The 25,583-nt window shown below is 56.5% G+C and overlaps 3 protein-coding genes and 1 long non-coding RNA gene across 12 annotated transcripts in view; 2 read left to right on the forward strand and 2 right to left on the reverse strand.

Moving 5' to 3' along the window:
• Positions 1–2,545, forward strand: part of FMNL1 (formin like 1) — a 29,080-nt gene extending 26,535 nt beyond the window's left edge. For 3 of the 6 annotated variants that reach the window (XM_059670451.1, XM_059670447.1, XM_059670449.1), the window contains 8 exons: positions 20–100; positions 182–311; positions 465–628; positions 873–974; positions 1,122–1,217; positions 1,470–1,590; positions 1,753–1,851; positions 2,092–2,545. In XM_059670451.1, coding sequence (XP_059526434.1) covers positions 20–100; positions 182–311; positions 465–628; positions 873–974; positions 1,122–1,217; positions 1,470–1,590; positions 1,753–1,844 — 786 coding nt within the window. In that variant the 3' untranslated portion in view covers positions 1,845–1,851; positions 2,092–2,545. The remainder of the gene's footprint in view (positions 1–19; positions 101–181; positions 312–464; positions 629–872; positions 975–1,121; positions 1,218–1,469; positions 1,591–1,752; positions 1,852–2,091) is intronic. The other 3 variants (XM_059670450.1, XM_059670446.1, XM_059670448.1) reach the window with 1 other exon arrangement.
• Positions 2,546–6,413: 3,868 nt separating this feature from the next.
• SPATA32 (spermatogenesis associated 32) lies at positions 6,414–14,335 on the reverse strand. Of its 2 annotated transcripts, XM_059670461.1 has the most exons (5): positions 14,185–14,335; positions 9,618–9,672; positions 8,410–8,758; positions 7,080–8,089; positions 6,414–6,530 (listed from the first exon to the last, which is right to left on the reverse strand). In XM_059670461.1, the coding sequence occupies exons 1-5, from the start codon at positions 14,195–14,197 to the stop codon at positions 6,428–6,430; spliced, it is 1,530 nt and encodes a 509-aa protein (XP_059526444.1). In that variant the 5' UTR covers positions 14,198–14,335; the 3' UTR covers positions 6,414–6,427. The 2 variants fall into 2 exon arrangements, with proteins under 2 accessions (XP_059526444.1, XP_059526443.1); XM_059670460.1 differs by lacking the exon at positions 14,185–14,335 and having other exon boundaries at positions 9,618–10,417.
• Positions 14,336–15,299: 964 nt separating this feature from the next.
• Positions 15,300–25,583, reverse strand: part of MAP3K14 (mitogen-activated protein kinase kinase kinase 14) — a 44,217-nt gene continuing 33,933 nt past the window's right edge. For all 3 annotated transcript variants that reach the window (XM_059670490.1, XM_059670489.1, XM_059670491.1), the window contains 10 exons: positions 24,483–24,612; positions 24,139–24,270; positions 23,608–23,712; positions 21,691–21,854; positions 20,807–20,957; positions 18,977–19,354; positions 18,729–18,835; positions 18,104–18,248; positions 17,203–17,303; positions 15,300–16,901 (listed from right to left, as the gene is read on the reverse strand). In XM_059670490.1, coding sequence (XP_059526473.1) covers positions 16,737–16,901; positions 17,203–17,303; positions 18,104–18,248; positions 18,729–18,835; positions 18,977–19,354; positions 20,807–20,957; positions 21,691–21,854; positions 23,608–23,712; positions 24,139–24,270; positions 24,483–24,612 — 1,578 coding nt within the window. In that variant the 3' untranslated portion in view covers positions 15,300–16,736. The remainder of the gene's footprint in view (positions 16,902–17,202; positions 17,304–18,103; positions 18,249–18,728; positions 18,836–18,976; positions 19,355–20,806; positions 20,958–21,690; positions 21,855–23,607; positions 23,713–24,138; positions 24,271–24,482; positions 24,613–25,583) is intronic.
• LOC132218786 (uncharacterized) overlaps positions 23,010–25,583 on the forward strand; it is a 449,343-nt gene continuing 446,769 nt past the window's right edge. The window contains exon 1 of the long non-coding RNA XR_009449271.1: positions 23,010–23,116. This is a non-coding gene — a long non-coding RNA (uncharacterized LOC132218786). The remainder of the gene's footprint in view (positions 23,117–25,583) is intronic.

Consider the following 25,583-nt stretch of genomic DNA (forward strand, 5'->3'; position numbering starts at 1 on the left):
AGCTCTCCGTCTCTCCTAGATCGTCCTGGCCTTCGGCAACTACATGAACAGCAGCAAGCGTGGAGCAGCCTATGGCTTCCGGCTCCAGAGCCTGGATGCGGTGAGGGGCGAGGGGAGGGGTCCCCTGGACTGGGAGAGGAGGGAGGGCTGGCGGCCTGTGGCTTACAACAGCCCATTGCAGCTGCTGGAGATGAAGTCGACCGACCGAAAGCAGACGCTGCTGCACTACCTGGTGAAGGTCATTGCTGAGAAGTATCCACAGCTCACAGGCTTCCACAGTGACCTGCACTTCCTGGACAAGGCGGGCTCAGGTACGGGTGGGCAGTACCCCCATCCTTGGGCTGGGGGAGCGGCTCAGCCCTGGTGGTTGATACGGGTTGGGAGAAAACAAGGCGACCACAGGGTGTCATCGGACGGGAATGCTGCCTCTCTGATTCCCTGCCCTCCACTGCCCCGTCCCCCAGTGTCCCTGGACAGCATCCTCGGGGACGTGCGTGCCCTGCAGCGAGGCCTGGAGTTGACCCAGCGGGAGTTTGTGCGGCAGGATGACTGCGCGGTGCTCAAGGAGTTCCTGAGGGCCAACTCCCCCACCATGGATAAGCTGCTGGCAGACAGCAAGACAGCGCAGGTGGGCCCGGGCTGGCCAGGCCCGGGAGATGGGGAGGGCGGGGTGGGGGTAAGCGGGGCAACCTAGGTGGGGTTGAGTAGCCAAGGCTTGGACGGGAGCGGACACCTTGGGGGATGGAGTAGGAGTGAGGGGCCACCTGCCGGGAGGAGCAGAGATGAAGTCGCTGGTGTCTTAATGGGGGGACAGAGCCGTGGTCAGGCTTCGAGGGGTCCACACCGATGGGGCTGACAGGCTGTGTCTGCAGGAGGCCTACGACTCCGTGGTGGAATACTTCGGAGAAAACCCCAAGACCACGTCCCCCTCCATGTTCTTTACCCTCTTCAGTCGCTTCGTCAAGGCCTACAAGGTGTGTGTTCCTGGTAGGCAGCTGGGACCACTGCCGGGTTCTGCAGCCTCTCCCGTGTGGGCAGTGGGAGGGGTGGGGCTGCTTCTGTTGGGGGGCGGGATGGGTGAGGGAGGCCTCAGCTCATGGAGACCAACCTTGGCCCCTCAGAAAGCTGAGCAGGAGGTGGAACAGTGGAAGAAAGAAGCGGCTGCTCAGGAGGCAGGCGCTGAAACTCCAGGCAAAGGGGACTCCCCAGCACTCAAGGTAGGCAGCTGCCCCTGAGCGTGGCCCTGGCATGCAGGGATGTGTAGGGTCCTCATCCCAAAGATCTGGCCCTCCTCCACACCCTCATTTTTACTGATGGACCCCGTGAGTAGCCTGGGATGGGAAGGGGTTCCTTCTGCTCCAGCCAGCAGTGGGGGCTTGCTGGGGGCAGGAGGGCACCAAACAGGGTGTGGTGGTGTTGGGGGGAGGGGATCCTGGAGCTGGAGCTACATACCCTTCCCCTCCCCCCAGTCCCCACCGAAGGCTCGGAGGCCACAGATGGACCTCATCTCCGAGCTGAAACGGAAGCAGCAGAAGGAGCCACTCATCTATGAGAGTGACCGCGATGGGGCCATTGAAGACATCATCACAGGTGAGGGCTTGGCCAGGCCTGTCTCCTCCTCCGTCTGCCCTTCTATGCTGTCCTCCATCCACCTCCCACCTTGGGGGTCTGGCTGCCTCACTGCCTCTTTGCTACTTTTTCTGTCTTTTTCCTTTTCCCTTTCTCTCCCCACTCCTCCCCCATAACCCTCAGTGCTCAAGACGGTGCCCTTCACGGCCCGCACTGGCAAGCGGACATCCAGGCTCCTCTGTGAGGCCAGCCTGGGCGAGGAGATCCCCCTCTAGCCCTCAGGTACCTCCCACGGCCTGGCCTCCGATTCCTGGGGCTGCCCATAGCCCTGGGGGCCCTGGGGGGGTGGGGAATGAGTGCTGCTGCCCTCTCCTGGAACCCGCATGCTGGGATGTGTTTGAGGGGGTCTGATAAACATAGACAGGCCCTTCCCACATGTATACCACCTGGTCCCCAGGAGGGTAAGGCGTGTGCCCCGTGCAGACTCCTGAAGGGTAACTGCGTCTGTCTCCTCTCTGCTAGACCTGCGGAACCAGCCCTACATCCGCTCGGACACAGGCCGCCGCAGCGCCCGCCGGAGACCCCCGGGACCCCCCCTGCAGGTCACCTCGGACCTCTCGCTGTAGCCCCCATTTCCGCAGATGGACTCTGGGGATGGGGGAGGGGCAAGACAGGGCTCAAGGAGGGGGTCCTCAGCTCGGCTGGGCCGGGCAGCCCTTCTGCCGCTGGCCCCAGCCAGGGGCTCTCCCAGATGGGCAGGCGCACTCTCATCTTGCTACAGGGGTCAGTATCGCCGGCCCGCCCCCCAAATGCTGCTCGCAGCGCCCTCCTCCCCCCAATAGCCATACTGTACTTAGCCTCAGCGGGAGCCTGGCCGGTAACTTATAAAGTGCAACCTCGCCCCCCCTCCGGCCCCCATCCGGGGACTCTCCACGGACCTTATTTTTATACAAGATTAATAAAGATGTTTGCAAGAGGTCTGCGTCCGCTCCGTGCCCCCCACAGCAGCCTGTCTCCTGCAGCCAACGCTTTGCTGGTACAAGTCCTTCACAGCAGGTGTCTGCCAACCGCTCTGGCGGCTGGCGGAGGGGAAGGGGTGGCTTCGGCACTAGAGTTGGGGGGCGGGACCAGCGTCGAGGGGTTCCACCAGTCCTGTTCCTAGCTGGGGATCCTGCGGCATCCTTAGCCGCGTCCATGAGTGCCCTCCGATTGCACCCCAGCCCATCCGGCCTCCATCTCCGCCAGCCCACCCCGTTTCTAGGACTCCTGCTCCGACTCTCTTCGCCTGCTCCTCCCCTCCCCGCTGGTCGCACCCCACCTGCCTGCCCCGCCCCTACTCTCCCGCCTCGCCCCGGCCCCCTCCTTCCCGGGCCTTTGCCTGGGCTGCTTGGCCCCCGGTTAGTCCCCAGCTTGGGGTGGCCGGAGGGGCAGGGCTGGGGAAGTCGGATTTAGGAACTCGGGGCCAGGTGTCTGAGAGGAGGGGCTGCTCAGACCTGGGTGGGGAAGCCGGAGGAGGAAAAGGAGGGGCCCGTCCTGAGAGCAGGTCCTGAGTGAGAGTCCCTCTTCCCCCGGGTCCCAAAGGGGGGCACCCGCTTTGTGAGTCTGCCAGCTTGGCGTGGGGAAGGCCGCTGAGCCGCTGGGCTGGCAGCAGAGGGGAGGCCCCGGTGACCGCGCTGTGCAGCCTGGGCCGCAGGACCTGCCCTGGCAGCCTGGCTCAGCCGCAGAGCCCGCTGCTTCTCGGAGAAGCAGCTTGAGGGAGAAAAGTGGGGCAGCGCCCTAGACACCGCCTCCCCTCCTTCCATCCCACAGTGGAAACCAAAACTGGACAGGAAGCCACTTGTCTCTGGCCTGGGGCGGGTTGGGGCCCAGGAAACAGGCCCACGGGGCGGCTCTCATGCTGCGCACGTCCACAGGGCTGCTGGGCGGGAGCTGACAGTCTGAAGATATCCTGGAATACGGGGGGCAGGTAGAGGGGCAGGCAGCAACGTGAACCGCACACATAATACAGAGGATAGCGGCTGCTGTGTGTTGGCACTTGTTTAGTGACCATGTCCAAAACTCACGTTCGGACAAGTTTGTATGAAGAACGTTAAAAACTCATGTCCAAGGCCACGGCACCAGCAGGGGCAATGCTAGGCTTGGGGCCCCGGCGGTCTGGCCCTGGAGCTACGGAGCATCGAGGCTGCAGGAGCCTGCTGGCACCTGGAAGTAGCAGGCACAGCAAATTATTGATGAATAAAATGATTCTGTTTTGAGGGACCTCTGCCAGTATCAAGGCATGATCGTTGGGGGCAACAGGGTCCCCAGATTGTGAAAGGGGTTTCTTTTACCCCAACTCCCACAGCCCCAGGTTCCAGGGGTAGGGGACTTTTTTCCCAATTATTTCTCCCAGTATCCTGTTCATTCATCCACCCATCCATCCATCCACTTACCAACCATCCCAATACCTTCCTATCCACCAATTCATCTTACACACATACACATGCGCGCGCGCGCGCACGCACACACACACACACACACACACACACACCCCAGTGGGCCCTGGGGTTGAAGAGATGAGCAAATTAGACTGGCACGGAGAGAAGGGTACAATACAACCACTATTTCTCGCAGTGACCTCAGCCGCTGGGCAGGCAACCCCTTGCAGTTCTGCTCTGAGCACCCCCTACTTTTTCTCCCTGCTCCCAGCCAAGGGCCCTCACCTGACAGCTGCCGGGATGTCAGTAGTAGCGGGTCCTTGTCTGCAAAGCTGCCTCGGGGAAAGAGATTGAAAGTCCTTTGCAGCTGCTGCAGAGGTGACAGGGCCAGGCAGGCTTATCCCAAACCCAGCACCCCACTCCCGGCCCTCACCTCTGAGACCCAGCACCCGGGCCTGACGACGCTACGAAACGGGTAGCTGCAAGGCCCTTGAACTCTTTGGCCCCGTGTGAGGCCTGCTCAGCCCCCGTGGCCATGGTTGCTGCTGGCTCCGTCGGGGTCAGCAAGGCAGTGGGCCGCTGCAGCCTCCCCTTCCAGGTCTTGCGTGAGCAGTCTTCTGTGGAGGCCTTGGAGGTGGGAAGAAGACACTCCCCATTGGATGCTGAGACTCCAGGGGACCCAGGACCAGGCCTGTGGGCACACAGCTCCGCCTTCTCCCAGGAAACCCCCTACCAGCCATGTGCACCCGCAGTCCTCTAACCAGGGGGCTCGGGCTAGTAGCTTGGAGGAGCAGTGGACCCTGTCCTCGCCCTAGTCACCTGTATGTTCTCTGTGCCCAGGGGGTCTCTTGGTCTTCTGCCCTCTGCTGCCAGAAAGGCAGAATCACAGGCGCTAGGCTGGTCTAGCGCCCCAGGCCCGAAGCTCCCAGGATGGCTTTGGGGTGGACTTGAACATCTTTTGGCGGGGGTGCGCTCTCTCCCTCACCACAGGCCTGCTCCTCTCTGCTGGGGAACCTGCTGCTTTATTCTTTTGGGTTTCTGCCTCTCTTAAAGCATCTGAATTCGCAACTCCACTCTGGCAGCTAACGCAGGAGGCAGAAAGCCAGGAGAGAAAGACACAAGCCCCAAAGTCCTGAAGTCAGGGCGTGGGGGTGGGTGGGGTCCAGGCCGAGGGGGGGGGGCTGTGGCCTATCTTATCCCAGCTTCCCTTGGAGAGAAGCATCCCCTTCTCCAAACAATGCAAATCCACAAACCACACGGAAAATAATATTCCAGGAAGATTGGTCCCAGCGGCTGAATGACACCCTGGCCAGCCCTTCCCAGACACCTCTGCATCTTTTCCTCATCCCTCCTTCCCGTCTCCTGCCCCCTTCTCCTCTGGCCCCCAGCCCGTCCTTAACTGCTGGCCCCTTCCTAATCCCATTCTCCCCGACCTTGGGTACCTCCCTTCCCACCTCCTCTCAAGGTGGGCCAGGCCCCTGAGGATCTGCAAGGCTGGGCTTTCGCTTGGCAGGGAGCCTTGGTCCAGAGTGGGTTGTGGTCCAGGCTGACCAGAGCCCATGTCATGGCACTGCCTCCCCTCTTCTCTCTCTCCGACTTCCCTCTTCACACCCGTGTCCATCCCCACACTCAGAATTCCGTTCCCTCATTTGTTGCCATGTCTCTCCTCTTCCAGAACCTTCCCCACATTGCCCACCTTCCCCTAATGTGGGGAGGCTTGTGCATTTGTGCACATATCTGGCACACGTCTGTGTTGATGCGCTTGTGTGCATGGCATGTGTGGAGCGTGCTTCTGTCTTTGTGTGGATGTGTTATGTGAGTGCCCGTCTGTGTGATGTGCTGGCCAGCTGACAGTGTGTGTGCATATGCGTGTCTGGGTTGCATGCACTATTGCACATGGCTCTCCTCTACATTTTGTGGCATCTCTAACTCAAGGCTGTGGGCTCCTGGAGGCCCGTCCTCCAGCTTCATTATTTCCCTCCTTCCAGCCCCAGGACACCATCTTTCCTCATGGAGAGAAGCAGGAAGAAAGAACTCCCTTCAGAGTCACCTTCTTGCCTGCTCAGTCCCCCGCTCCCACCCGAGACTCTCTCCTCAGATGCCCCCCATGTGTCCCTGGCTTCAGGCCAAGGGGAAGCCCCATTTTATGATTTAAGGACCTGAAGCCTCAGAGAGGGCACGGAGGCCTCCCCAAGACGAGTCGTGAGTCTCTGCTGATAATATGGAGGCTAGGGAGGTGCAGGGAAGGTGGAACTACCTGTGGGGAGTGAGCGGGGACAAACAGGGCTGGTAGAGCCCTCAGGGGGCAGGGGGACCTGGGGTAGTTAAAAAATGGTGGTGGCATCCCTCAGAAATCGAGACAAGGACTTCGCAGCCAGGTGAGTTCACTGGTTCCGGAGCTTCTGCAGAAAAAGTCTGAGCCGGGGCCAGCACTGGAGGCTTTATTGGTTTTGTTTAGTCATTTCTCTGGGGGAAGAAGTGGGCAACAGCTTAAAATGGATTTTCAGCATTAATGGAGTCTCTTTCTTGGTTCCCGGCACGGAGCTGCAATGCAAAAGAGAGGGTGTCATTTGGGCTCCAGTGGGAGGGTCAAGGGAGAGGGATGAGCCCAGAGGCCGCTCTGAGGAGGGCCCTGGGGCAAGAGGACCTGCTCCTGCTGCACGCGGATGGGCAGCTGACATTGTACTGTGTCCATGCATCACTAGAAGCAAGGGGTGCTGGGAGGACCCTTTTCCCGCACTGGCCACTCGATGGAAGTGTCCCGGGCCCCGGGCTGGAGCCGTCAGGTTCTTGGCATGGAATTAGCCTGAGCATTTCTGATGAGGGACAGGTCATCGGCCCGCGGGGTGAGAGGCCTTCTAATGCTAGAACGGCTCTTCCCATTTTGAACCTAGGTCCCTGGTGAGCCCTGGAGTGCTCACTCTCCAAGGTTCCCGGGCCTCCTCCAGCCCTGGCCTTGGCACTGCACCCCCCCTTCCTCCACCCAGCCCCCCATTCCACTGGTCCCTGTCCTCCCGAAACTGTGAGGGGCGGGCCCACCCACACATCCTCGAGCAGCCACCCCTTGCGGGGAGCTGCGCCAGCCTCACTTACTCTTTCCTGTCTCCATTCAGTGAAGAGGACCTGGCCGGGGCCTGGATAAACTTGACTTTCCCTTTAAAGGCGGTCCTTTGGGGCTCCGGCTTGCTAAAGTCAAAGTAAGGGCGCAGGGTCTTGTCTTCCTGCTTGGCAGATTCCAGTGGCTCTCCGGCTTCCAGCGACTTCTCGGATGCCCTCTCCTGCAACCCAGAGAGCTTTTCCTGCTCTGGCTCCTCCTTGGCAGGCAGGGTGGTGCTCTCCACCATGGGCACCGTAGAAGGCACCATGGGCACTGTAGAAGGCGCCATGGGCACCGTAGAAGGCGCCATGGGCACCGCAGAAGGCACCATGGGCACTGTAGAAGGCTCCACGGCCTTCTGGGGTGGAGATTTCATCATGTGCTCCAAACTGGGCAGGTCCCTGTTGCTGGAGGAGGCGATGGCCAGGGAGGATGCGAAGTTGACCAGATCTTGTAAGTTGATAGCTGGTGTGAGACAGGGGTAGGGCAAGTGGGTGTCTGACGGCTGCCGGGTGCCTGGTTCTGAAAGCTCTGCCTGGGTGCTTTCGTCCTGGAACTGCTTGACGGGGACCGGCTCTGGGGCTGCCTTCTGGTTCAGGGGGCTGGCGATCTTCTCTGTCCTCTCGCCACGATGCATGCCGGTCTCCAAATCCAGGCTGTGTTCTGAGGCCTGGATATCTTTGTCTGCCCAGAAGAGGTGCTTGGAAGTCTGCACAAAGATGGAGCGATGGGTGGAGTCCACTTGTTCCTCGTCCGTGATACTCGGGCTTGTGATGGAGTCCTGCTGCGTTAGCGCCCCCTCAAGGGGCAGGGAGGATTCCAGGTCTTCATTGCAGACCTTCCAGCTGGAGTCCTGCTTGGCCTCAGGCTTAAGCATGGGGGCCGGGCAATACTCCCATGGCGGGCAATACTCCAACGGTGGCGGAGTGTTGGCCTCCTGCACCAGTTTTGTGTCTTGTTCCGGGTCCTCTTTAGGTGGGACATTCAAGTGTAGCAATTCATCCTCCTGAAAAGTTTCAACTGAAAGCTGAGGAGGCCCCTGCCCCTCGGGTCCTCCCTTGCACCAATTCCCTGCCCTGCTCCCCCGACCCCAACCCTCATGGACACACACACACACACACACACACACACACACACTCTGCACACTTCCTCCCCACACCTGTCTCTTTGCAGAGACCTCCTGGGGCAGGGAGGTGGTGTGAGCAAGGTCAATATCAGTTTGGTACTAGGGTCCCAGAATTGTCAAGGCTAGGGGCTGGTTAGAATTTAGGGAAGATGGGCTTTGTCTACCACCTCTTCAGAAAAGGTGACCCTGCCCACTGTTACCTCTTCCTCATCTTCCTCTTGTGCAGGCTGGGGCTCTTCTTGTGCAGGCTGGGGCTCCTCTTGTGCAGGCGGGAGCTCCTCTTGTGCAGGCTGGGGCTCTTCTTGTGCAGGCTGGGACTCCTCTTGTGCAGGCTGGGGCTCTTCTTGTGCAGGCTGGGACTCCTCTTGTGCAGGCTGGGACTCCTCTTGTGCAGGCTGGGACTCCTCTTGTGCAGGCTGGGACTCCTCTTGTGCAGGCTGGGACTCCTCTTGTGCAGGCGGGAACTCCTCTTGTGCAGGCTGGGACTCCTCTTGTGCAGGCGGGAGCTCCTCATGTGAAGGCTGGAGCTCATGTTGGTTTAAGTCAATCCTAAGACAGAAGGAGACAGAGTGGGTGACAGGGCTTCACGGGGTTGGTGGGATGGCTTTAGCGGGGAGGGGAGCTTTATACAGGGGCTGGCAAGATGTCCCCAGCTTATCCACTCCCTTGGTTGTCCCTACTCCCACCAAGAATTCTGGAGCTGTAGTCTCAAACTTTAGTGAGTTTAGAAAGTGCCTGGAGAGCTTGCCAAGTTGTCCCCCTGGCCCCCTGCAAAGAGGGATCCAATTGGTTGGAGGCGAGGCCCAGGAATCCGCATTCTAATCAAGCATCTGTCAGCTGATGCGGCTCACTTGGAGAACCAGTGCCCAGGAAGTGGCTCCTCATAGAAGGAAAAGCCCAGGGCACTGCCTTTCCCCAACCTGCTCAGTCCCAGCTCAGCAGATGTGAAGAGCAGAGGTGTGTGTGCGGGTAGGGTTCCCTCAGTTTTGTTGGCCATGTGCTGCCATCTTGGCCCCTTGCCTTCAGTGCTCAGCCATGTGACCCCCTCTCCTTCCTTAGGAACCTGCCCAACCCCAACTCGGACAGCTCTGTCCTTAGAGCAAGGTGGATCTAAGGGGTCAGGTCCCATCCGCGTCTCTGGGTATGCCCCACTGCCCCTTAGTCCTCCTCCAAGATCAGAGACTGGAGACAGAAGCAGGAGGGGGTGCTACCCACACCCCCGGGCCCTCGCCCCGCCATGGCCTTTTGGCCTGGATACTATCCTTGGGGAGATTTTGAAAACAGATGGAGGGAGATGCTGGGTTGGGAGGGTATATGAAAACTTGGCAGTGGTGGCAAGTGGGGGGAAGGGTTGGTGGTCTTGGAAGGTGGGGGAGCGGTCCTCCGATGATGGGGGACTGGTTCTCACTGTGTTTCCACTATGTCCACCGAATCCTTGCTACAGCAGGGAAATCCATTGGCACCTGGCAGAAAGAAGGTGGTGAGAGGTTCTGGAACAGGGGCTGCTGGTGATGCTTCAGCCGTCCTCTCCATCTCTCTCCGTTCCTCACCTTAACCCATTTGCCATTCCCTCTCTCATCTTAACCCTTGTTTCCTCCCTCTTGCTAGCCAGTGTCAGCAGACATGAAGACCTATCCTTCACGTCTGCTCCCCGCCACTTTCCACGCTGGCCCATGCTGGCCCTCCGTAAGGCTGAATGCTAACAGCACTCAGTGCCATTTATTGAGAACTACTAACCCAGGCGTTATGTTGAGCACTTTCTGGGCTTTATCTCGTTGATTCAACAAGAAGGAGGTTCATTTGCCCAAGGTCCTTCAGCTGATCATTCAGGAAGTTAGCACGTGAATGCAGATTGGACTCAGGAAACTCAAGTGCCCTGTCTTGCATGCTGTCCTACCCAGGAGCCCGGCACTGTGTGGGGCTCCCCATCATGTCCACATGAACCTTCCTCATCTCCCTCCATTCCTGTCCCTCTGTCCTTTTCTCCACTGTCGTCTGGCCAGGCTTCAGCTCTGCCACTCAGACTACCCGTCCTCCTATCCCAAAGTCCACCCTCTTTCCCTGGCTCTCACCCCATCACATCCTGGGCTCGTCCACCCCCAACTCTGGGCCCAGGTTCTCAACCCAGGTGATGCTGCCACGGACCTGGTTATTTAGGAGCTCTGATAACCCTACACAGAGACTCCCTGGGGGAGGTCTTCCCACTCAGGTTTTTGGCACATTAGATCCCTCCCTGGAGATTTGTGTCTTTTACTGCAAAAGCTTTTTTTCAATCTCTGGGGGTGGGAGGCTCTCCCATTCCTAGATCCCCAGGGTTGTGGATAGGGGTTGATGGTGCGGTCATCATGGCAATGGGCAAGCTGGGTTCCCATGAGCCTGGAGTGTGGCAGGAAGTGACAATCCTGGCTCTGGTTGAGAACTGCTCCCAGGGTTATATCAAAAGGATCAGAATGTGCTGTGGCCTCTTCCTAGAGATGTAGAGGCTGAGGAGGGTCCTTGCTGGCTGGTCCTGGGACTGGGATTTAGGCACTTCTGTGTTCAGCCTGGATCAACTGGGCTAGAAGTCTGCACCACCATGGACAGAATAAGTGGTCTCTTCAGAACCCTTCACACTCCCGTGGCTTCCCCATCTCTCTCATCTTCAACTTCACCTGCCCAAGTGCTGCTCCTCCCAGGCCTCTGACCTCACAGCCTTCCTTGCTTGTTTACAGAGTTTCCCTGGCTATTGAATCAACATCCTGCAATCTTAATCCTCCCATGAACAGCAACTGGATGTGGACAGGAGGAAAAGTGATTATGGTGTGGACCTCACAGCAGCACTGGGGGTTGGAAACAAAAGTCTGAGCTTGACTCAACTTGGGACTTCCGTGACATTCTGTAGGATGCGGAATAATTTCAATTTCTAACTGCCGATTGCTAGTACATAGAAATGTATTGATCTTGCAACTGTCCTAAAATCCTATAAGTTCTAGTTTTATTTTGTGATAGATTCATAGGTTTTCTACATAAACAATAACGTGTGTGACTCAAGACAGTCTTACTTCTTCCTTTCCAATCTAGGTGTCTCTTTATTTCCTTTTCTTGCCTTATCGCACTGAGAACAATCTCCAATGCAATGTTGAATAAAGTGGCGAGTGGACATCCTTGCTTTGTTCCTGAGCTTAGGGAGAAAGCATTCAGTATATCACCGCTAAATATGATGTTGGCTGTAATTTTTCTTTCTTTTTTTTAAAATATATTTTATTGATTTTTTACAGAGAGGAAGGGAGAGGGATAGAGAGTTAGAAACAGCGATGAGAGAGAAACATCGACCAGCTGCCTCCTGCACACTTCCCACTAGGGATGTGCCCGCAACCAAGGTACATGCCCTTGACCGGAATCGAACCTGGGACCTTTCAGTCCGCAGGCCGACGCTCTATCCACTGAGCCAAACCAGTTTCGGCTCTTTCTTTTTTTTTTTAAATATATTTTTATTGATTTCAGAGAGGAAGGAGAAGGGAGAGAGAGATAGAAACTCAATGATGAGAGAGAACCATTGATTGGCTGCCTCCTGCATGTCCCACACTGGGAATTGAGCCTGCAACCCAGGCATGTGCCCTTGACTGGGATCGAACCTGGGACCCTTCAGTTCACAGGCCGACACTCTATTCACTGAGCCACACCGGCGAGGCTGGCTGTAGTTTTTCTTTTAGATGCCTTTTATTGGGTTGACAATGTTACCTTCTATTCCTAGTTTACTTAGTTTTTAGTTAGGAAGGGATGTGGGATTTTGTCTGATGCTTTTTAAAAATTATTTTGTAATCAGTTAACATATTGTTATATATAGCATGTTATATGTTAACATGAATACTGTTATATATTTTCTGTTAATAATTCATTTTATGGTGAACTACACTGATTAAAAATTTTAAAAAATTATGCCCTAACCAGTTTGGCTCAGTGGATAGAGCGTCGGCCTGCGGACTGAAGGGTCCCAGGTTCGATTCCAGTCAAGGGCATGTACCTTGGTTGTGGGCACATCCCCAGTAGGAGGTGTGCAGGAGGCAGCTGATTGATGTTTCTCCCTCATGGATGTTTCTAGCTCTCTATCCTTCACCCTTCCTCTCTGTGAAAAGTGAATAAAATATATATTTTAAAAAAATTAAAAAAATTAATCTTGCATTCCTGGAATAAACCTCATTTCATCATGATGTATTATCTTTTTGTACACTGTTGAATCTGATTTGCTATTTTTCTTTTTTAGAATTTTCACATATATGTTCATGAGGTGTACTAGTGTGTAATTTTTTCTTGTAATGTCTTTGTCAGGTTTTGATAGTAGAGTAATACTGGCCTCAGAGAAGGAGTTGAGAAGTATTCCTTCTCCAATTTTCTGAGTTTGTGTAAAATTGGTATTATTTCTTCTTTATGTTTGATAGAATTACTGAGGCTGTCAAGAGCAGGATTTTCCCTTCATCTCCACTTTCTTCCACTTCTTCACCCACATTCATAACACTTATATTCACTATCAAATAGTTTTGTTTTTGTTTTTTTTTTTATTTTTTTTTTTTTATTTTTATTTTATTTTATTTTTTTTTTATTTTTTATTTTTTTTATTGCTTAAAGTATTACAAAGGGTATTACATATGTATCCATTTTTAGTTTTGTTTTTGGACGAACTCAGCTGCTCTTCCATTATCAATAGCAATGCTTGCTTTTATCACTACCCAATAACTTTGTTGTTCATTGACCTGGTATGGTTTTGTGCAGAGTCTTTATCAAAAAATAAAATAAATGCAATGCCTTTATTCCTCCTGGTGTCTTTAACTTTCATTATAGTGACCTTTACAATTTTTGCCATACTTGGAAAATATCCGGTGTGTCACCGTTGGTCAGGGAAGACGGCAAGTTGGACACATACACTGTGCTTTTACTTGGGGCCGATCCACCTCTCATTTCTTCAGCTGGGGCGGGCCAGGAGTCTGAAGAGCGTGAACGAGCCCTCGGCTCAGTTGGGGCTCAGCCCTGGACTGTCCCTTGCCCTTCGCGGCGGCCTTGGCATCAGGGGTACTGGGAAGGGTCAGGTGCCGCAGATGAGAAGGTGCTGCAGCCTGTCCATGGCTCTCCTTCACCCAGAGCTGGAGGTGCGCCCAGAGGGGGCTTTTGCTGACCTACATTTTACTTTTAGTCAACGCATCAGACCCAGGCCTACTTAGCATAAGAATAGCCCCTGAAGGGGGTGTAATAAATGTTGCAGGAGTGACTTAAAATGTCTGCATAAATTTGTTACCCCACAAATTTGGGACAGGGGATAAGCTGCTCTCTGGTTGTTGGTTTCTGGCACAGTTTATTATTTATTTATGCATTGGTTTTGGGCGCATTTTAAAATGCTGGCCCAGGTATGTTTTCCAGGGAGAGAAGGTCCTGAGGGAAAAGCCCTCATTCCAGTGGGGGCCTGAGCCCCCATGACCAGAAACTGGGGAGACCCAGGGCCCGGAGGGCAAGCATCTTTGCTCCTTGGCACAGAAGAGTGCACAGCACAGAGGAGGTGCTCATGAAACAGTCGTGGCTGCTTTTTCTTCCTGCGGAAGTTCCGAGCACCGGTCAGGGGCAACTAGCCACGACTTGAGCGGTTGTCTGCGGTTTGGATAATTCATGAGTCTTTTTCTGGGCACAAGGCTACTGTTCCTAGAACTTTTGGGCAAGACCCTCCGAATGTGCGGCCCTAACCCCAAGGTGTACCTGCTGCACAGGGCCGAGGCCTCGGAGTTGGGCCGCCCCCGCCCCCGCCCCCCCCTCCGCCCCCGCCCCCCCCCCCCCCCCCCCGGTCCCTCGTCCCCCTCTCCCCCTGAGGATGGCCAGGGCTTTGGCTGGAATCGCCCTTAATACTGTGCACACCCCCTCGCCCGCCTTGAGGAGCAGGGGCAGGAGCGCGGGGCCAAGACCCTGCCCCCCACGTCCACTTTCCCCGCCCACCCGCCGCCGCCCGCTCCCACCTGTCATCCCCATGCAGACCGAGTTGGCGGCCAGGGAGGCTCTGGGGGAGGCGGGGAGGGATGGTGGCTGCTGGCCCCTCCGCCTCCACTGTGCTCTTTGGTGGCGGCGGTGGAGCTGCTGTGGGCGCGGTGCCTGTGATGTCACTGCCTCTGTGACGTCCCGGCGAGTCCCGTGGGCCAGGAACTGCGCTCTGCGTTTCCGGCGCGTGGGTTTCCGGCGCGTGGGTGGGAGCGGCCCGAAGGGGCGGACTCCGGAGGAGGCCCCACCCGCCCGTTCGGGTCTGGAGCCCGTCTGGGTCTGGGGACCAGGCAGCTCCTGGAGACCAGGCAGCTCTGCGCCTCGCAGCAGGCCCAGGGCAGAGAGGGCTGGGCAGGGGTACGCCTGGGGTCTCCCCGACTGGCCTTTGCACCTGCTCTGGCCCAAGGCCGCTGCCCTCCGTGCACCCAGGAGCCCTCCAAGAACCCATGGGACCTTCGACCTTTACCCCAAGGTGGGCGGGTATGTCCCTGCGCGCAGGTGTGCACACACACACACACACTCACTCGTGCACAGCTTCAGCGGGTGTGGAGCCAGATGAGACAAGACACCCTGTGTGCTGGTGGCATCACCCTCAGGCAGGCCCGTCCCCTGACCAAGGTCCCACTCTGAGAAGTCACCCCTGCTCACAGGCAGGCCCCAGGAGGTGGCTGGGAGTCCAGGCTCTCCTCCCCCTCCCCACTAAGTCCCCTGGAGCCTGGCCTCAGGGACAGGAGCAGTGGGTGGGGCAGTCTTTGTTCTGGGCCTGCAGGATGTCCCACTATCCATGCCTGGTCAGTGCCCAGGCCTTCTCTTCTCCGCTGTCCTCCTCCCTTAAGCCTGGCAGTTTGGCAGGGACTTCCCTGCTGCCACCAGTGGGGCATCTTGCCAAACCAGTCTGATGGGTAGCTCAGAGGGGGGACTGGAAGCACCCACTGGGAGTGGTGGGAAAGGCAGCCCCACTCAAAGGTTGAAAACCGTCCTTGCCCCAAACATAGGGCAGACTTGGCAAGATCCTACCATGAAGGCAAAGGGAAGCAGCTGTTAGGATCCAAGTCTTTGCAAGCAGGCGAGAGAATGGAGAGAGCCAGGGTCTGAATACGTGTCATTACTCGAAACTTTATTGCTCACAGAGTTCCCGGGAACTCGAACCCTGCAGTTCTTCATGTACTGGGGGCCGGGGTCTCTCCCTGGGGAGCAGGATGGCTCCTTGTAGATAGCTGGACAGAGGGCACCTTGGCAAGACTTGGGGAAAAGATTTCCAAAGGAGGAATCTCAGGGGATAGATACCCCCTCATCCCCAGGGGCTGAGACTAGCAGGCTCCTCAACTCCCAGTGATTCACAGTTGATTAATGCTACATGAGTCCTGATCAGCTTCCCCCCTGAAAAGGCTGGACTGGGCAATGAAGAGGAATTGGGGGGGGGGGGAGACTCATCTTAAATCTGGAGGTTTGAAGGGATCACATGTGTGGAGACAGGTCAAGACTTGAGTCCCTTCACCCCATCTCCTAGTCTGCTTGTGCTAGTGACCTGCCCTCCTGGAGGGCAGCCGTGAAAGTGCTTTGAGGTCATCAGAGTGCAAAGTGCAGCTGGCAGTGCCCCCGTAACCTGGGGCAGGGCAGGGTCAGTGTGGGCATGATGCCTGAGCTGTGTCTTGGGAAGCTGGTGTGCAAGATGTTGGAAGCCGTGGCTCGGGTAACAGTAGCGCCTACATCTGCTGCGTTCTTTTCTGTCTTTCATCCTTCTCCCCAGGCACTTCCTGTCAGGGAGGTCTCATGCTGTCGCCCTTCACTTTACGGACAAGGGGATCGAGTGCCAGCTAGTCAGGGCAGTGCTGGGCCTGCAGCTCTGGGGAAGGCGTGGCCAGCAGCCACGGGGCACGAACGTGCGGACTGAGTGAGGACCACGTCACTGAAACACCTTCTTTGGTCCTGGCTGAAGCGGCGTTTAGCACAGGACCTGCGCTGCAATGCCCTGAAGAACGTGGTGCATTCTCCCAGGGAGACTTCCCAGTCAGGCCTCCCTCCCTCCCTCTCTGTCTGAAGAGTGGCCAGGCCAGGCAAGGGGGTCAGAAGGCCCCGTTTACCCAAGGCTGGGCACACCTGCCGCCTGGTCCTGTGCTGGACCTGGGTAAGGGTCTGTAGGCACTTGACACCCTCAGACCTGCGTAGAGGCTGAGAGGCTCACCCACCAGCAGGTCCCTCATGGGCCCCAAACTGCTCTCCCCTGACAAGTGGTCACTGATCCAGAGGGCCAGGCCAGCTCGTTTGAACCAGGTCAGAGAAGGCCCTCTCTGTTCCCTGTGGAAAGAGGCCTCTTGACTTCTTTCTCCTCCTCACATGGGCACAGGGTGTTCTCTCGGTGGGTCCGGCAGGATGCAAGTGGGAAATCCTAGGAGGCATTTTGCTGGTGCCCCCTTTGCCCTGGTCCCACTGCTGAGATCCCTGGGAGCTGCCTGAGCCTGGCTCAGCGGCAGCATCGAGCGCCGAGAAGGAAGGCTCCCCTGGCTGAGTGGAGCCGGTGGCGGAGGCTGGGTTAGGGCCTGTTCTCCAGCTGGCCGTGCTTGACCCTCCAACTCCAGGCGAAGCTGCCATCTGGGGCCAGGGTACACTGCAGGTCGATGCCCGAGTCTGGCACCTCCATGTCATAGCGCACAGGCTGCCCATCCTTGGTCACCAAGCTGAAGGCTGCGGCTGGGATCTGGGGCAGAGCAAAGCAGTGGGCCTGAGACACTGGCCTGGCCTCAGAAGCTACCTAAAGTATAAAGCTGCCGGTCTCCTCTCCCCCAACCCTGGGAGCTACCTCCCTCCAGCCAAGCAGTGCACCTGAGGGCACCACTGCCTTTCACCTGGTCCAAGTGCGGGTCCTGACAACCCCGTAGGCACCACTGCCAGCCTTGCCCCGAGACCCTGGGGGACATCCAAGGCCAACTATTCTCCACAGGCCATTTCTGCTCATTCAGAAGCCTTCCTCTGCCCCTGAGCGTGTACCTGCCCCTTACCTGGCTGCTGATGCCAGTTGCAATGTCTCCCACCTTGACCCGGTGGAACTCCCGGATGTGTAGGTGTTCACCATTGAGAGACTGTATTTGGACTTTCACACCTAGAATGCAAGCAAGGTGACCGTCAGGAAAGTGACTGCTGGCTCCCTGAGGAGCCCTAAGCAGAGGGAAGCAGGCTGGCTGTGAGGAAGCTGCATACATGCTATTTAGTCCGGAGTGGCCCTAAGGTTATACACTTGCTAGGCCATTTTCTGTCAATACCAGAGTTTGCCCTGCACAGAGCAGAGAGCTAAGGGTGGCTTCCATGGGGAAGTAGTACTCCAGCGCGCACACAAAGCAGAAAGGAACTGGAAACAAAGATCCCTAAGTTAGACCGCAGGCATCTTAGACTGTAATGTTCCCTGAGCTGAAGAGGCCTCTGGCCAGGCAGTGCAGGCTTGATAACCATGAGTCACACTGGCCCTGGTGAGGGCCCGGGACTGTGAGCTGATGAAACCCTTGTTGTATTGAAATCACAACGTAACTTATGCAACCAAGCCTGAAAATGAAGTTCTATAATTTCTCTCTGCAATTCTGAATTCAGACCCCAGTGGAGGATCCCAGCAACCTTGTTCAGAGACATTCATTGCTCAGTTTCTTGATTCTAGGCCAAGGCTCTTGACTCTTGACTTCCGAGCTCTATCCACAGCCCACCAGGGGCAACAGTCCCTCTGCCCCAGCAGGAAAGGGCGAGCAGGGCCTTTGCTCTAAACTGACTTAATGGCCAAGTACTTCAAGTTCTGGGTGCCAGGAGCCTTCCTCTCCCTTCGCCATGTGCCAGAGGAAGGGAGACAAAGCCCTCAGGCTCCCTAGTCCCAGGTGGGTCAGGTGCTGGGGGCTGCTGAGCAGGTGGGTGCTGTACCATTGAAATAGCTTGGCGTATCCGTGGGCCGCCCCCGGGCCAGCACCATGTTCCAGCTGGAGCTGCGAGCCTCGGCCTGGCTGCCCCACGAGTGCACGCCGGAACTCAGGGTGTCCCGCGAGCTCTGAGAGGCCTTTGACGGGTTCTGAAACAACAAGCGGGGGAACAGACTCAGGGTGCTGGGCTCAGGGAACCATCTCTGGCCTTGGTCTGCTTGGGGCAAAGGGGACCCGGGCCCGCCCCTGCAGTGAGGAACTGCTCTTATTCTAGGTTGGTGTATGGCTCCACTGGGCACTTTTGGGGCTCAGTAGGAGGCTGAGGTCATGAGGGGCCCCTGAGCTGGAAGAGGGTGAGGACTTTTTCTATGGGGACCAAGACCCAAGCCTCCTTCCCCACCATCCCCAGTGGCCAAACCATTCCCTAATGTCCGGCAGTGCTGGCTGGAGATGGAGTGTCTCACTCTGAGAAACCAAGGCCCCCTGCTCCAGTGAAGACCCCTCCCAGCAGGAAGGGGTGACCCCATCCCGCTCCCTTTCTTTACCCACTACTCGCACACAGCCCGTTCACCAGCTGGACACGAAGCCACCTGCTCTGTGCCCTGGTGCCCGGCTCACGGCCGACTCACCTTTTCGCTGTCATCTGACAGGGAGAGGCTGTCGACGCTGAGGCACGAGAGGATCTGCTCCTGTTCCTCCAGAGAAAACGGCTGGGACAGGCTGTTCAGAAATAATTCTGCAAACAAAGCAGAAGGAGGCTGTGAAAGATGGGAGGGGCCCGGCTGTGCGGCCAGGGGTCTTCCTGCACAGACTGCAGGGGCCGATCCATGGGGAAGGGGCTGGAAAGGAGAGGAAGCCTGGGACCCAGAGGCCGTACCTATTTCCAGCTGCTGCAGTTCCTGCTCCGGGAAGGTGGCCTTCCGCTCTGGCGAGCTGGGGTGTTTGCTGGGGGCCGGGTCCAGGGAGGACAGAGGCAAGGGTTCCCACATCCCAGACTCCTCCTTGCCCCAGTTCAGGCTTGGGCACTTGTTTCGCTCTGGGGGATCTGGAGGTAGAGGAGGTTGGAGCTTGGGGGCCCCGCCTGTGGTGTCCTCGGCTGGCTGGGGCCCCGGGGCCCCTGGGGAGGGCTCCCCGGGCTGGGCTTGCAGGGTCTGGTGAGAGTGGGCTGGGTGTGCTGGCGGATGGCCTTGGAGTGCCGGCGGCAGATGTCTTGGCTCTTTGTACTCTCCCCTCCAAGGGCTCTTCAGACCTCCCACTACAAAACAGAGAGCACACGGGGTGAGGTGGCCATGGGCCAGCACCGAGCAGTGGGGAGGGCTCTGGCCTCACTGAGGGACACACTTAGGAGGGCAGCGTGCGCCCCAGAGGAGGCCGCTCCCATCGGATGGCCTACAATGGCAAGTGGACAGTATTTCTGTTTTTTTATTCAATTTCTTCCTAGGTCACAGCAGCAAGTTGAAAAAGGACAGAACTGGCTCCAGACGAGGACTTTGTTATTACTAGTCAAGAGAAGATTTAAAAACCGTTCTGGGGTAACACCAACTCAGAGTTCCCAGCTAAACTGCCTCCCTGACCCCCTCTCTACTCCTCCCTTCCACAGGCTTCCCCAGGGCACCATTCTCTGGAGAGGGGGCACTTCAGCCCCTGAGCATCCTTGTAACGTCCATGTTGGGGTTGGGGGCTACAGAAGGTCCCTCTCCTGTCTTATTCCCTTTTCATTCCCATAACCACGGCCTTTCCCCTGCCAACCTCCCAGGTAACAGTCCGTTACGTTCAATGTGCCATTTTGGGTTTGATTTCATTCTTGCAGAGCGTTTGTGGTTTTTATTTATCGATTTTTTAATTTACAAAAAAGGCCTTGTGCTGTGGGCCCCGCTCCGCTGGTCCTCTTTCCACCAGCACTGTGGTTGTAAGCAGCCCGGCTGCTCTGTGAACATGGAGCTGCTTTAACTGCTGGGTGGTGCTCTGTGAGGCAGCCCCCACCCTTGGCCTCTCTACCTCCCAGGGAAGGACACCCCACTGCACCCAGTTCCCCTCCCGCAAACGAGGCTGCAGTGCCGTCCTCAGCGTGTCCGCTTAGCAGTGGTTCTCAACCTTCTGGCCCTTTAAATACAGTTCCTCATGTTGTGATCCAATCATAAAGTTATTTTCGTTGCTACTTCATAACTGTAATGTTGCTACTGTTATGAACCGTGATGTAAATATCTGCTATGCAGGATGGTGTTAGGCGACCCCTGTGAAAGGGTCGTTTGACCGCCAAAGGGGTCGCGACCCACAGGTTGAGAACCGCTGGCTTAGGGATTTGGTGAGAACCCCTTTGGCAGCGCCCTCCGTGGAGGGCGGCTCCCAGGTCTGCAGGTGTCTGCCTGAGTGCTGACCAAGGCTCTGGCCAGCGCCCTCAGCAGAGCCTGCGGCCTCCTGTCCCACATCCCCACCAGTGCTTGGTGCTGCCAACTTTCAGGCTCTGCCGCTCAAATGGCTGGAGAGTGACAGCTGGCTCTGGTGCACATTCTCTGAAGACTAATGAGTTTGGGCCGCCTTTACATGTTGTAAACCCCTCCCCCATCTCTTGAGCACGGCCTCTGCACAGTCTTACCAACCCTGATGTTCCCCTGGGGAAACCAAGGCTCCGGCAGGCCGAGTGCCTTGCTCCTGGCCACTACCTAGCCGCAGCCTCCCTCGCCCTCCGGCCAGCACAGGCTCTTACCGCGCTGCAGCGCCAGGTGGACTTTCCCCCCCAGCTCTAGCGCAGATGCTCGCTGGACAGGCTCTTTCCGCAGCCCCTCCTCGATGGCCTGGGCTGTGAGAGGGGTGCAGGAAGGCGGGATCTCCCTCACAGGCGGAGGCTCGCTGGCAATCTGGGGGTCAAAAAAGCAACACGTGAGGCCCTGCTGGCATGGCTCCGTGGTTGAGCGCTGACCTATGAACCAGGAGGTCACGGTTCGATTCCTGGTCAGGGCACATGTCCGGTTGTGGGCTCGATCCCCAGTGTGGGGCATGCAGGAGGCAGCTGATCAATGATTCTCATCACTGATGTTTCTATCTCTCTCCCTCTCCCTCTCTGAAATCAATAAAAATATATTCACAAAACAAAAAAGCAACACGTGAGGCCTGCCTCCCCCTCATTTCCCAGCTTTCTCTTCTTGCTTCTCTCCACTCTCCCACCCTGCTGTGCTGGGGGGTTGGTCATAAGGACTGGAGGGACCTGGGGGAGAGTGAAGTCTGAGACTTTTCCAAGAAAAGGGAAAAAGAGGGTGCAAGTAGGATAGGTCAGAGCCAGGCAGCAAGACGCCCAGGACCTCCGGGCCCAGCCTGTCAGGAGGCAGGCAGAGGGGGCCCAGAGTGTAGACCTAGGAGAGCTCAGACCTGAGGGAGGTCAAGGAGATCCCTCACCTAGGATCTCCCCTTGGCCCCTCAGATTTGGGGGACACGTATTTTAGCCAGGATCCCACATTTATGAGGCCTCTTCCTGTTCCCTGCTCCCATCTGCCACTGCAGAGCAGCTAAATGCAAGGCCACCTCCAGGCTGCAGCCAGAGCCCCGTGGCCCTGCTGGCTGTCCCTCCTGGCTGTCTCAGGTGCTGTCACTGACCTTGAGGCAGAGCGGCCCTCGGAAGTACTGGGTCCAAGGGTGGCAGCCGTTGAGCATATGCAGCATCATGCAACAGCTGCTCCACACGTCCACCTTGGCATCACAGGGCTTGCCCATCACCACCTCTGGAGCCATGTGGGTCTCTGTGCCAGGGATGTAGTCCCCTGAGGAGGCAAGGGAGACAGAAGTCACATGTGACCTCTGATAGGCAAGAGCTTCGGCAATGACCACCCCAGTCTGTTCCTGAGATGCCTTGAACTTGTCTGTGTTAAAGTGCTTTCATATCACACCTGCTGGGGCTGAGCTAAGTCAGGGGTTCTGCTGGGACTGGTACAAAGAATACATCATCCAAACATGGACGCTGCCCTTTGGACCAAATCCTTTAGGTGCTTTTTTAAAATGGGGAGGGGCCTGGACATTGAAAATTAGGTTGTAGAAGACTAATGAATGGTATCATATTCCTGAAATTTTAGTAAGTGAAAAAAAAGAAAACCTATGTTCATAAAGGCTAGAACAGTGGTTCTCAACCTGTGGGTCGCGACCCCTTTGGCGGTCGAACGACCCTTTCACAGGGGTCGCCTAAGACCATCCTGCACATCAGATATTTACATGATGATTCATAACAGTAGCAACATTACAGTTATGAAGTAGCAACGAAAATAATTTTATGGTTGGGTCACAGCATGAGGAACTGTATTTAAAGGGCCAGAAGGTTGAGAACCACTGGGCTAGGATTGATACCAGATGTAAATAGCATTTTTTTGTTCTGGTGATCTACAGTTTTTATTTTTGTTTAGCTCTAGTTCCTGCAAATATATTAGAAAAGGAATTATTTTTTGTAATAAGAAAACCCCCAAGTTATTTTAGAGTGGAGGGCAGGTGTCCATGTTCAATTTACATCTTCAGAATCACCATCACAACCCTTTAACAACAAGTAAGCACTTTTTCCCAAAAGGTTGTTTTTCCTTTGAGCAAAAGGAAACTACTTTATGCTTAATGTTATAAATGAAAAAAAGCAGGGCACAGAATTGGGTTATAATGGCCTTAACTATGTACAGAAAAAAAATTCAAAATACCTGGAAGGAATTATCTAAAATTTCATGATTATCTTTCTGAGAAAGGAAAATGGTGAGAATTCCTTTTTTCCTCCCCTTCTATACCATTTAACTCTGTAGTTGCAAAATATCTTACAATGGGTGTAGATTACTTTAATAATCAGAAAAATATAAGTTAAAAAGTTAAAACCAGATATTTCTCCAGCTACACAGCTCAGGCCTTTGTGCCTCCAGAACCTGCTCTCAAAGGTGCAGGAAGCCCTGACTGGTTTGGCTCAGTGGATGGAGCGTCGGCCTGCGGACTCAGGGGTCCCGGGTTCGATTCTGGTCAGGGGCATGTGCCTTGGTTGCGGGCGCATCCCCAGTGGGGGGTGTGCAGGAGGCAGCTGATCGATGTTTCTCTCTCATCGATGTTTCTAACTCTCTCTCTCCCTTCCTCTCTGTAAGAAATCAATAAAAAATATATTAAAAAAAAAAAAAAAAGGTGCGGGAAGGCCGAGGTCACAGGCTGGGAGCACAGCTCTCCCAGAAGGCCAGACAAGAGGGATGGAGCCATGGAAGCGTCTGGGAGAAGACCTGGGACCTAGGGCCGGGCACGCAGCCTTTCCATTCTCCTCTGTGTAAAGGGAACATCAGAAACGAGCAGCTGACATGCGTTATTGCATTTAAGTCTGACAAAAGCCTTTATAATACTCTAGGGTGGTTGTGGGGCTGAAGCATGTTGGTGGACATGGTGCTCACATCTCTGATCCCGTTATGGAAGGTACAGGAGGACAGGGCTAATACTAAGGCTACTGGCTATGATCATCAGGGCGACAGGCGGGGGTGGGGGTGGGGATGGGGAGGGAGGGCATGGGCTTACCGGTGAGCAAGGAATTCCCCAGGCCATCAGGTCGAAGGCACACAGCATGGCCAAAGTCACAGAGGGCTGCCCGGCTCCCATCCTTGGACAGGAGCACGTTGTCAGCTGCCGGGCCGCCCGGGGAAAAGAGGAACAGGTGAGTCACGTCGGGCCCGGCCCACCCTGGACCGCCAGTGAGGCAATTTTCTGGCTGACCCTCCATGGCAGCTGCTGCTTTTGATTAGGCTCATTCGTCATGGAGGAAGGGAGGAGGGTATCAGTTCAGGCTCAAGGCAGGCAGCAGGCAGGCGTTCCAAGAGTGAGGGGACAGGGGCAGAGTTTACTCAGCTCTGCGGCCTCCCTCCCCTCAGTGGTCACCCGTGTGTAGTGGGGCACCACCCATGAGGGCTTAGAGAACACGTCCCCTTCCCACGCACAGCCCTGCCAGCCTGGCCCCGGCCCTGCCCCTGGAGATGACCAGGGAGCCCAGCAGACTGGGGAAGAAGTCGGCAGGACGGGAGGGGAAGGAGCCCGCCGGGACCAGGGCCTCACCTTTGACATCGCCGTGCAGGATCCTGCGGGTGTGGAGGTATTCCAGCCCTTCCAGGGCCTGGCCCAGGTAGTAGAGGGCTCGGTCCTCCGGCAGACGGCCCATCTGCTTGATGAGCTGGCCCAGGGAGCCACCTGGAGACCAAGGGCCAGCCTTTACGTGGGGCTCTTCCAGGCCTCCAAGCCGAGGACAAGGGCGGGTGGTGGAAAGCAGGCCTTTCCCGCCAATGCCACAGGGTCAATAGGTTAAAAACGGATGGACTGGGGACCAAGGTGAACCTGGTAAGACTCGGGAAAACCCTGGGCTCTGAATTTTGAGGGAGAAGGGGTGGGACCTCGCTCCTCACCTTCCAGCAGCTCCATGAAGATGTTGACCCAAGGGCCTTCCTTCACTGCTCCATACAAAGGGACGATTCTGGGCGAAGTCAGCCCGGCACAGGACATCAGCTCCTCTGCCCGGAACTTTTCCACTCGCACCTGCAAGGGCCCGGAGGTGGCTGTGAGTCAGGGTGACGGGCAGGGCGGGCTCCCTGTCATCCTGTCAGGACCCAGATGCTCCCCGCACAGAGCCTGCTGATGTGCCCAGTGACGATTCTGAGGCCGGACAGGGCCCTGGTGGGCCTACAGGCCCTTCAGAAACCAAACTGTGTGCCCCTGGGGTCAGGGGCAACTCCCAGGACTTGATTAAAGTTCTGAGGGGCTGACGGGTGTGAAAACACAAAAACTTGCAATCTTTATCCTGGCTCTCAGCAGGCTGCCCACCCTCAAACCTGCCAAACACAGAACTTCTCCCTCCCTCCCCCAGCACAAATGCCTGGGCAATTTCTAGACACAGGACCTCTCCTCTATCAACACCCACGACGACTCCTCAGATGCTGGGTTCTGAATCTTATCAAGACTCTGACTGTCAGTGCCTCCGATCCTCAGCACCCTTCTCACTCTCATGCTGGTCTCTCTCCTCCCAGGACGGACGTCCACGTGGACGGCCCAGTGCTGTATGCTCTGTGCGCAGCTGTTTCCCTAGCATCTGGGCACAGAAGGCTTCCGGGGAGGGGTTTGGCCAAGGACCCTCCCGCTGGGGACCGGCTGGCCTGAGCACCCCTCCTCCTTTCTGCAGGGACCAGCATGGGGTGGCAGGAAGGAACAGACCCTCATACAAGCACCCTGCGCAGAGACCCTCGCTCAGCCACTTCTAAAGGTAGATCAATCCCCCTAAACCCTGTTTCCATAAGTGAAAGGTGGGGGCAGTGGCCTCTGCTCCTGGGAAGAGTGAGCATTTGGAGGGGTGACAGCCAGCACCGGGCCTGGCAACCAGTGGTGCTCAGGAAATGCTAGCTTCCCACCTCCTCCTCCAGCTCAAGTGAGAGCAGCTGAGGAAACGCTTGGGCTTCCTGAATAGACTTTCCTCCCGGCTCCTGGGGGTTCTCGTGTTCGCCTAGCAGTGGTTC

Source organism: Myotis daubentonii, chromosome 16, assembly GCF_963259705.1.
Source record: "Myotis daubentonii chromosome 16, mMyoDau2.1, whole genome shotgun sequence".
Classification (NCBI taxonomy): Eukaryota; Metazoa; Chordata; class Mammalia; order Chiroptera; family Vespertilionidae; genus Myotis; species Myotis daubentonii.